Raw genomic sequence first — 12483 nt, forward strand, 5'->3', positions numbered from 1 at the left:
TTTATTTTACAAATGTTTTTACATTTATAATTTTATAGTTATACCATGAAATATATAAAATGTTTATTATTTAATTTATTTAGTGATTTTACATTTATACTATATCCTATTCTTAAAATCTTATAGATGAGGTTGAAGTATAAAAATATCAACGCACAGTTGCACAAATATGTAACTTTATTTACGTGAGTGATCTAAATGAGGTCCAGTAATTAGATTTTAATTATGGAAATAAAAAAAAAAAACATTCTATTTGATTTCTCATTTCTATTGAATTTATGCAATTTGCTTTAAATTTTTTTTATTTTTTTATTTTAACGTTTTATATTTTACAAAAACAAAGATTAATATCTAATTTCTGAAATTGTAACAATATTATTACAAATATAAAATTTTAGGAATTTTTGAAATAACTCTTGTACTTGAACATAATTATTAAATTATAATTTATGAGTATTATTAGTTGATAAATTAAATCAAAAATTACATTCTTTCAAAAGAAAAAAGAATAATAAACAATTATTTTATAATTAAGTTGTGTGTTATCAAAATACATTTTGTATTTTGGTAGTAGATTTAAAATATTTTTGTATAATTTTTGTTGGAATTAATTACATAATGAAATTACATTTAAAGTCTTGTAATTTATTAACTATAATTATACCCTTATTCAAAATACAAACACACTCAGTAGTTGAGTTATACTCAGAAATTTGATTTGACAACATAACAGGCATATAGTAAACTTTGCTGTAACAGTGGTTTGGTGTTATCTGATCAGTGCCTGATGAAAACTAGCTTTCAATAGAATACATGTATTAACTTAAATTACTTACATTTTTAAAATAACAAAACATTATTTTAAAACAATAGTATATTTTGAAAGAATTATGATAGTTAATAATAAATGTAAATATGTAATATAAAAATGTATAACTTGATCAAAATTTTATAATATTGTAATAAACTACAAAATACTATTAATAAGAAAATTTGAATATAACTGAATAATCATAATAATAATAAAACTGCTATTATCGAATACTTATGTTCATATTCATTTAATATTTTAATTGGTTTATTAATTTCAATTATTATAAAGTAAGATCGAGTATGGCGTTTAATAGTGTAGTGCACCAATATTATTTGTGTACACATTACTAATGTATAACGTCACATGTAAAAACATAAATCTACTTTCTTTTAAATTAATAATTACAGTATATTATTAACTTTATTACAACTATATTATAATTATAAATTTATTATTTATGAACAATAATAATAAAAAAAATAGTTATAATAAAACAAAACATTTATAATATACATTAAAACTAACAATGATAACAGTCATAGGATTTCATTAAACTACTTAAATTATCGTTTTAATTATATATAAAAAAAAAACAATAACATTAATTTTCTTATCATAATATCACACTAACAATAAATATTTTAAAGTGTCAAAAGTATTTCAAAGTTGGGATAGATATAAAAAAGGAACATGGTTGTAAAACAAAAAATATTTAAGTTAAAATTATTATTAATTATTAATAGTATTATTCTACAGACAAACATTGGGCACCTTCTTGATCAGGTACATTCTCCATATTTTCAACGAATGATATTCTGTAGACACTAATCGTGTGTTTATTATCATCAAACTTGCAACTCACATGATAGCCTCCGATTAAGAATGTATAAAACTGATTACTATAACGTTCACGGACATATACTGATCGAGGGTCTTCTTTCAATATGCTTACTATAGTAGTTTCAATATCATTAGTATCCAATGTATCTAAAAATTCTCTTGCTCTCGATGAGAACTCCACTGTTAGTTGTTGCATCAGTGGTTCAGTAATCCATAGAGGTACTCGAACCTATTTATTTTATAAAATAAATTAAGTTTATGAATAATAGAGTACACAGTAATTAGTTCTAAATTCAATACTATAATATTGTACTATAAATTAATTCAAGACATTAATTTTATCAAAAAAAAAATAAATAAATAAATAAATAAATAAATAAATATTAAATTTCAAGTAATAAAGAAAATAAAAATTAATTTTGAACGACATTTTAATTTAAAATTGGCGAAGAATGTGTTTTTGAATTAAGTTATTCATTCAAGAAAAATATAATTTTACTTAAAATAAAATACTGGTAAAAGTGACGGATGAAATAACACAAGTGTTTTATTTTTAATAATATAATTTAAAAAACAAGTATACAAAATGAACTAGAAATCAATGATACGTCTACTAGATCAAGTGACTAATTCTATTATCTATAACTATCTATATCTATTCTATAACTGATAGAAATTTTCAAGTAAAACTCTCGACTTTTTGATTACTATTAATTAAAAATATTTGATTATTCTTTTCATTAATTCACATATTTTGGAGTGCATAATATTTTTTAATATTCTTTGTTTTACAAATAAAATATCATACCCTTGTATGAAGTGGAGAAAGAGGCATATCGTATGTATCAGTTTCCTCTCCATCGGGTGCTTCTCGGTCAGCTGTCAATGGATCCAATAGTATTTGATGTGATCCATTATCAAATAATGAAACATGTTGGTCAGATCTTAAAGAAACTGGTGCATCATAATGAGGAATATATGGCTTGATATCAAGCACTGGAGTACCATCTATCATGTCCACACCAGAAAAATACACAGAATTTCCTAAAATTTAAAAATACTATTAACTTTTATAATATTTTAGTTTTTGAGATTAAACTAAAATGGTTAAGAAACACTATTATTTTAATAATTAAATTCTAGAAGATGCAGTTGCTGAAGAATTTTCCACGCTCACGACTAAAGTGTATTCCCTCTTCTTATAATAATAGGTGAAGTATATTACTAGCTTATTAAACTAAAAAAAAAGTTATTTACAAACATATTTTTAAAGTTACCTTCAACTTTATCAATTTGCACTAGAGACAAGCCAATTGGTGAGGGTCGGTGTGGAGATCGAGTGCCAAGTACACCTGTTCGCAATCCATTTAATCTGGGTGGTGATACTTTTGCATGAACATGAGTAGTTTCATTTTTATGAAAATGAAACAAAATCCTAAAATATTAATTAAATATTTAGCATTTGATCTGGGCTAATAACAATAGCTTTATTTAAATTACCACATATGTGAGAAATCCGAGAGGCCTTCAAGAGCATGGTTAGGATTAGTGAATACAGAGTTTGATATTGTCAGACAAGCTTGGGCAAGTGGACAGAGACCAGGTTGTCGGGGTACACCCCTACGTTCTTTAAACTTAGTTTTTATTGTTCCTATAATGGTTAGTTCTATTTTTTCAGAGCTACTGGACGTGCTTGGTTCGTTTGAAGCAATCAAATCCTTTGCATTCAGCTGTTTTTTTAAAGACTCATTTTGTTTCCTGATTGAGAAAATAACAACAATTATTGTAAGTTTTATTGTAAAAAGCATAGTATACATACCTCAATGAATTAATTTGGGCTCTTGCAACAGACAGCTGTTTCAAGCTTTCAGTAATATCCGTGATATCGTCAATTGTTTCAGAACTGTAAGCAGATGCCATCCTATGTGACCAATATTTATTGAACTTTTCACAATTCTTAAAATTACAGGCTAACTTTTAAACACTTTAACACTATAATAGTCTTCAAAATATCTCAAAATTTAAATATTCTCAACAGTTTGCATTATGGAGCACGAGCATTAGGCAATGACTATGCACTTGACCGAGTAGACTGTAAGTTATTAAATTAATACTTAAGTGTTCAGTAACATAGACAAGAATTTACTTGGCATAACAATAGTAAATTAAGTAGATTCACTATACAGTAATAGTTTACTTGTTTTAAATGCTTTGCTTACAAATATGAAATAATCAATAACCGGAAGATAAAATATTTGTTATCACGAATCGAAATTGTGATTACCATGGTAGATATTTTACACAGATATAATAACTGTGATATTTTGAATTGAAGGCTATTCTGAAGCTTTAAATATTGAATATTTTTTAACAAATTTACTGTTTAATTTTCCAAAAATTCAAATATTTATAAAAATATAACCAAATTAGTCATTGTTTTCAACAAAATGCGAATATTTCATATATTATGTGAAAATATACTTAAAAATATACTAAAAACACTAGATTAGTAAAATAGCAATAAAAACCGTAAATATGCCAAAAATAATAATAAAAAAAATAAAATTTCGTGTAACTATGACATCAGAGAAGTGTGAAATATATTTGTATCTTAGGTAATTTCGATGTTCTAGGATGAACCAAAAAAAAAAAAAAAAAATATGCATTTGCTACAGCTTTTCAGCTCTGATTATAATGATTGATTATAACAATCATGTAACTTTAATGTCTTTAACCCTATTTTAGTATACCCATGCTTTTTTGTGTGTTTACTATTTACTAGTTACATTGATTTTTAGTTTTTAAAAGCAAAGCTAATTTTTTGTCTGTTTTTTTTTTTACTATGCTTTTTAAATATTTAATGACATTGATTTTTATACAATAAAATGAAATTTGCGTTTAGCAACGCTATTTAACGACTAAATTGAGCGATATTCACGGTCGGTCAGTTTTCGCAAACGCGTTGTGAAGTTTAAAATTATAGAGATTAGAAGTGGATAGATAGCGCTTTCATTATTGTTCGGACGCATTTATCGAATATAAATCTTCACTAGCACGAAATACGAAATATCTAGACTGAACGCTTGGAAGACGGTTCCCGAAGAATAACGGCTTAGGTACACTGCTTACAACTTGGATTGACCTAGTATAGATAGATTAAAAATTTTAATTGCACAATGAGGCAATGTGTGTAAGTGTCACTAGATTATCAATTACCTATATGTACCTATAAACAAATATGAAATTGCATCAAACGATAGTTAAAAATATTATTTAATCCTACAGTAAATAAAATGTATTCCAATTATTTCAATTAAAACTATTAATAAATTTACTAACTAAACTTTATAGATGACTGTAGTTAATAAGCTACCGAAACAAAATTGATGATTTAAACATTAACATTTTCAGAAATAAAGTTTTATAAAAAGTATAGTTGTCACCAATTAAAAAAATTAAGTTCATTTTGTAATTGTTACAACTGTGAGATTAAAGATTTAAAAATGTTGATAAAATAATGAAAAAACACGTTTTTATGTTTTTTAAGAATATTATATTATTGATCAATATTAATTAACAATTCCCACATACAACAACAAAAAATACGCTCTGTATTTTAGCAGGTAATTAAGTTATTTTTTCATGTAATTGTTGGACACAGTTTTTATAAATTGATGTTTTATAATTTACATATTTATATTTATATTTTTGATTAAAATTATTGATATTAAGCAACACTAATGGTGATAGGTATGTATATGACAGAAACAATACATGCCAATCGAAACTGCAGTCTTAATTTTTAAATTTAAAAAACGTCTATAGGAACGTTTACTTGAACTTTTATTATACAAAGTAAAAGAACCAATAATTAATAACCAGTTATATTTCTTGGTTTATTGGGTAGTAGGGTTACTAGTAGGTTACACATCACTGATACCGGATAAGACATAATATATATATTCATATCGGATCATCGGATTTTTAAGTTTTTCACCTGTCTTCTCATAAGAAGAAAAAGTGAATTGTGATACGTTGATACCTAATCGGTTCATTTTACCTATATTATGTACGTATAAAACAGTGGCTTAAACTGGGTGGTGCAAATGCAGCACTTGCACCACCACATCTTAAATGTGGTGGTTCAAAGGTATGCTTTTGCACCATCAGAAAATCATTGAAATATATAATATATAAACAGGAACGTCGTCTCAACTTAAAATAAATAAAAAGAAATTGTTGATTATTTTTTTTTATTAATATTATAATTATAAAGGTTTTTCTGCTAAAATAATTCAAAATGTATTTATTATTTAAAGAAATATATGGAAAAATATATAGTTTACTGGGAAGGATTTTGCTTAGGAACTTAGATTATTGGTGTGTTGGAAATTATAGGTTGAGAATATGCCTCTGCACCACCAGAAATTGAACCCGATTTACGCCACTGGTATAAAACATAAATGCTAGTAATTATCACACAGTTTTATATTTTTATTTCCGACATTTTATTTACTGAGGGTTTTTTTACAACATTCAATAAATAATCTCTTACACAATTTGTACAGTAAATAAATTATATACTTGTAAATAATTTTAGCAGTAGTTTAAAAATACTTCTAAAATAAATTGATAATATAATACCACCAATGATCAATATGGTAAACTTGGTACAATTTTTCGTGCTTGATTGCGTCTTATTATCAATCAAAAACTTCATCATTAACATTCAAATATTTTCTTTACAAAATGCCCAATAGAATAATATTGGTTTTGAGTTTCATTTCTAATAAGTACGTTTAATATATGTAATTGGGTAAATATGTTGTATAATTACTATTTAATATACTATTTTTAGATAAGATTTGAGGAAACTATTTGGTACTCAAGTTTTTGAAATGACTCTAACATAACTTGTAAATAACTGTGTAACTATATTTTCTTCATTCGTAATTTTTAATTTAATTTTAAAACTGTCCTAATAGTTTGATTGTACCGAATTCCAGGAAAAATTATATGAAAAAATCACAAAAAAAAAAAAATAAAAATGAGACAAATAAAATAATTATATTTTATGTCTTATAGTTTGTACAGAGATTAGATTTATTTAAAAAACTTTCTATAGTGATTTTAGATTTTATTTGTTATTTTCATTATTTGTTTATCACTAAAAATAATAAAAGGTGGAAATTAGATAACCACTTGACAAAACAGTAGGTGAGAAGTTTACTTCGTCATTAAGTGCCTTAGTGACTAATTTATGTGTTAAATTTGTACTCAATGATAAATCATAGCATACGAAAAACGACGTTGAGTGAAGAATACCTGTCAGTCTAATTACTAAGTAATAAGTACCTATAAATTGTATAATATATTTATACAGTTACCAAAGTAATATATTTTACAAATAGACATTAGTAATAGGTTGAATTAATATCATTAATATTTAATTATAATAATAATTTATTAGCATATATTATATACGTATATAATTTATTATTATTATAAAGTATAAACTTTTGAGTCAATACCGACTTACCGTAAAACGGTGCATGGGAATAGGTTTTAGATATAATTAATAGGTCATTGCATAAAATTAATTTAAACGTTTTGAAAATATCACTGTAAATATACAGTATAATAGTATGTGTAAAAGTTTCAAATCCCCACGAAAAATATTATTATTTAATTTTATTATGCTAAAATTACTAGAATCGTTATTTTTTGTTTAAATATCTAATTTCGTCTAAATTTGAATTTAAAACGTCTAAAAAAGATAAATTGTTTCTCTAATTATTTTAATTCTTTGTTTCCAGTTTGAATTACTAAGGAATCTTGTATTAAATTTTCAAGATTTTTAAACAAGTGGAATTTCGCTTAGTAAATATTGTCAGTATTTTTGTTTCTTTGCTGTTATTGATCGGGACGTTTAATCACTAATCAGCTCTAGGAAAATTGTAGGAAGAAGCAATGTAATATCTATAGTTTAAATCAATATTCTACCTTAAAATAGCGTCAAAAGGAGTTTTAAAGATTATAAGCAGAGATAGTCTGATGAATAATGAGGTAACCTATAAATTTTCAACCGCCTTAATGCAATTTAACATAATATTACTTAATATTAGTTAATGTACTTATTGAGTAGGTTTATTATTTTAACACACTTATAAATTATTTTCATATACATTTTATACAACTTATTAGTGAGATTTCTTTGATAGTGTGTCGATCCAATCTAGGTCTACACGTCAATTAACGGCATGTCTATACTGTTATAATTAAACGATGAAGTATGCTTATTAGTACCAAACTGTACACCATGAGTATACAAAACACGTAGGTATATCGTTTATCTATTATCTACTGTAGTTTCACATCTATAATATTTTATTATTTTAAATACCTAGTGAAATAGAAAACGTTTAATTTTCCTTTGACATTATACTGTTCATTGACCATGACTATTCCTTTATTATAATATAGGATTCGTTAAATAGTTGAAATAAATGGCTGAACAGATGAGTAAGTATCTACCTACGTTTGCGTTGAAGTGTGAAATAATCTAAACCACATTAAAGTACGTGTACTTACACATAATTGTATACATTCAATTCGTACAAAATAATGTTCAGTAAAATAATTAATATTTTAGTATTTTAATTATAATAGGTACAGTATACCTATTTATTAAAATTAAACATGCTGAATATACATTTCAAGAATTATTACTTAAGTTAGTACCATTTACTATGTCAGTTACACTGACACACTATATTATGTTAAATAATTTGAATTTTTTGGTTATCAATTGAGTGTAGATTTAAATGTCCTAAAAAACAAGAAAAATGTCCTAAAATCAAGAAAAATGCCTTAAAAATATGACTAAATATTATAAAATATTAAAAAATTTACTTAACAATTGTTTTTAACATAATTTTTGTAAAAATTAAAATAAAAATATATTAAAATATATTTGTATTATTTAAAATTTAAATCAATATAATTTGGCGTTATTGAATTGATACAAGTTATAAATAAAATTATTTGCTTATTATATATAATATACGTGTTCAGTGGTGAAACCAAAGGGGTGTTTTGGATCAATGACTGTTAAAAAAAATTGGGGAACATGCCACTGGCATCCTAGTTGTGCTTATGTAGTCGTAAATAGTGTTATTAACCAAGCATATTTATCATAATTTTTTTCATATCGTAATAAATGTATTAAAATTCTAATTTTTAGAATTTTTAAATATACTTATAAATATCATATTTTCAAATCGTTCAGAATTTTTGATACTACATAGGTACCTAGGTATTTAAAAAATGTTCTGTGTCAATACAAACTTCTATTTTTTAAATGAGAAAGCCCTTTTTCTATACTGTAAATTTAACGGATATCTTTTCTGAAAATGTTCAGTTTCTCAGTTATTAAAAGGTATACAATTAAATCTTTAAAAATAGTTTTACAAAAATATAAAATAGATGTTATATCAGTCAAAGTATTTATTATACTTGAAATTTTTTTATAAATTATAAAAATTGATAAATTAATATAAATAACTAAAATTATCATATTACCATGGTCTTCATGTTTTCTATAAACTCATTGTCATGGACTATACTTAACCTTAATATATAGAGTTTAATAACTCAAAAATTACACTTGTTCGAATAATGATTTTGAACGTCAACATTTTGCAGAAAATAATTTATAAGAAAAAAGGGAGGTTATCACTTAAAAAACTTAAAATATTTACATTTGTCTAATTAATTTTAAATAACTACATTATTAAAGAAGAAAAAAAGAGGTGTGCATGGTTAATAAATTACTCTGCACATGGTGAAAATGTCGTTTGTCAAATTTTTGTGTAGCCATCACTGGTTTTGTCTAGTACATAGTAAAAAATATACGTAATAAAAATAATAATACAAAGTACAATAAAACACTTCTAATTTTTTTTCTTTTTAAAGTCTAAATAACAGTTAATGATAAAAATTATCATCAAATTTATTAAAAAATATGCGAAAAATGTACTCAAAGTTTATAAAATTCCAAAGTCTTTGATAATTAAAAGAATTTTGTGCTTGAGACGTAATGTTTTGTGACATATAGAAAATATACTGTTTGCATTTAAATTTAGGTTCTACTCCTTAGTAATAGATATTTTATGTTTAGTTAAATTTAATATTAATAAGAAATCTAGAAAAGTATTTATCCATGATATAAATATATATATTAAATTGAAGTTTAAAAACGAATGTTATTTTCATCTGGAAGTTATGACACAATTTAAACTTAAAAATAATAAGACAGAATTAAAAGAAAGATCATCAAGCGTTTTAGAAATCAAACTTTTCTCAACGTCAATAATTGCAAAATAGTGTGGGGGATATAAAATAACTTGAATAACATTGATAGACTATTTATAGTGAATAAAATATGCAAATTGCAAATAAATACCACATAATATTTATTTTATCGAACATTATACTGCAATAAGATTTAAAACTTTTTTTTATTAGATAAGATAATATTTCCTTCTTGGACTTTCCTTTTATGTAAACAGCATTTTATTATTTTATAAACTTCTTGCTTTTATAGAAAAAAATAATATATTTTTTAAACAGAACCGTTAAACTAATATTTATAATGAGAGTATAATAAAATTGTTATTATATATTCTATAGTTACAGTTATTGACAAAAATATTCCAGTTATAATTATAGCAAATATAATGAAAATGTATTACAAAAAAGAATTTAAGTACAAATAAAATGAATTAAAATATTTGTAAATTCATTCTTTAAGCAATATTTGCACGTGGAAGAATTCAACGCCTAACTTCTTTACTTTAAAAATATGAATTTAAAGAAAATATTAAAAAATATTATTTGATGACATAATATAATAAGCTATTTTATGAAAAATAACTTTTATCTGAAATAGAATACTATACTTACATGACTCTTAATTTTTATAATGCATTTTAAATTAATAAAAAGTTCAAATTTATATTTTATTTAGGTACCTATGCAATAAAATGATAACTTGAAAAATGTTTAACTAGTGTGTGCGAATTAATAAAACAATAATACATTATTAAGTTATAATAATATTGTATTTGAGGATAATAATTGAAAATATTTATTTTAAATAAGTACTCAAATTAACACTGTGAGCAGATGACCAATATAATATGTATAATGTATAACAAATATAATTTTATTTTTATATCAATAAATTAAGCAATTTATTTATTAAATAGGTAGATACTATTAATGATAAAACGAGTAAATGATTTTAACTAATAATTAGATTTCATTTTAGTATTCGATTGCTTATATACACACACCTATGCTAATTATTTTATTATCTATTCAATATATAAATTGAAAATTCAACATGTTATGTTTTCAATTTTTTTAATTCAGTATGAAACATGTAAAATTGTTTACTCGTGGTATTCTTTAAAATTATTCAAATACTATATTATATTAATTTTCTAATTATATAAAACAATCATAAATTCATAATTGTAAGTAATTATTTTTGTTATTTATTAGAACAAAACATTATACGCTATCTGTACAGAATTGTGTATGCATTAAATCATCAAAATCAAGAATAACTTCACATTAATATAATATGGCTATATAAGTGATTTAGTTATTGTATTTCAGATTTATGTAAAAATTTTGTAATATAGGTACATGATACAATAATGCACTTTAAACATACATGAATTTACAAGGGTAATTTGTTGATATAAAAAAAGATGCTACCTAGAGATGGCACTTTAGTTTTTGACGTGAGTATATATTATTATGTATTATAACAATAAATATTTATACATAATAATTATTAAATTGTATCAATTTATATTATGTAATATACCCATTTAATGAAATAATATCAAGGATTAACACATAAGGTTAACATAACTTCTATATAGATCGCTTAGCTTATACCTATTAATTATTTATTCTCTTTAAAATAATTTATTTTTCCTTTTTAATAAGGAATAGAAATAATTACATTCTCGGTAATAATTTTTTTTTTTGAATTTAAACGATAACATACCTGGCATCAGCCACCGAGGCTCACTTGAAACAACAATGTATCTAATGATGTGAATATTTTTTTCTATTTTTCCATTAATAAATAATGTTAAAAATGTGTTTGCTTACTTCCTTGTTTAAATTAGAATATGTCTGGCGTAGTAATTAAAATGTAGCGAATGTGTTACCGTAGTTTCCAGCCAGAGGATCGTATAAAGTGTATACTAATAGGTATATACATATTACACATACTAGCTAATTGAATGTCGTATACTCATATACCTATCAATATTATCGATATTTATATGTTTTTCAGTGTTTTGAGAATATGACTAAACGAGACGTTTGTAATAATATTTTCTGCGTATAAATGGTGCAAAGCTGCTGTTTAATCATCTGCATAGATTAAAAAGATTGTTTTATACTCGTGCAAAGTCAATTCTAACAAAATCAACAACGAAAACTCTTTTCATTGTGGTTTATACAAACAAAGTTGAACAATTTGACCGTTAAAAAAAATACCAAATTAATTACCTACCTACAATATGTTGTAATATAAATGTGTTACGACGAAAATTCTTTTAAAATAAATTTGACTGCTCTCCCATGACCACAGGTTATATTTAATAATAAAAAAAAGGGGTGTACACTTAACCGTTGATCAGGGTCGTTGCTTATTATATTATTACGTTGTCAGACACCTGTGTGCGTATGTATTATATGTGCGCGCCGGTCAACAGGTAAAACGGTTGTACCTCGCATGTGTG

General features: G+C 24.0%; 1 protein-coding gene across 1 annotated transcript; it reads right to left on the reverse strand.

The window, feature by feature from the left end:
- Positions 1–1366: 1366 nt before the first annotated feature.
- On the reverse strand, positions 1367–3623 carry LOC112604230 (tRNA (adenine(37)-N6)-methyltransferase). Its single transcript, XM_025353170.1, has 5 exons — positions 3474–3623; positions 3155–3412; positions 2932–3089; positions 2463–2698; positions 1367–1883 (listed from the first exon to the last, which is right to left on the reverse strand). Exons 1-5 carry the CDS (start codon positions 3572–3574, stop codon positions 1560–1562), a joined length of 1077 nt encoding a protein of 358 aa, XP_025208955.1. The 5' UTR covers positions 3575–3623; the 3' UTR covers positions 1367–1559.
- Between the last annotated feature and the right edge of the window lie 8860 nt (positions 3624–12483).

This window comes from Melanaphis sacchari, unplaced genomic scaffold, assembly GCF_002803265.2.
Source record: "Melanaphis sacchari strain LSU unplaced genomic scaffold, SCAv2.0 Contig11_pilon_pilon, whole genome shotgun sequence".
Classification (NCBI taxonomy): Eukaryota; Metazoa; Arthropoda; class Insecta; order Hemiptera; family Aphididae; genus Melanaphis; species Melanaphis sacchari.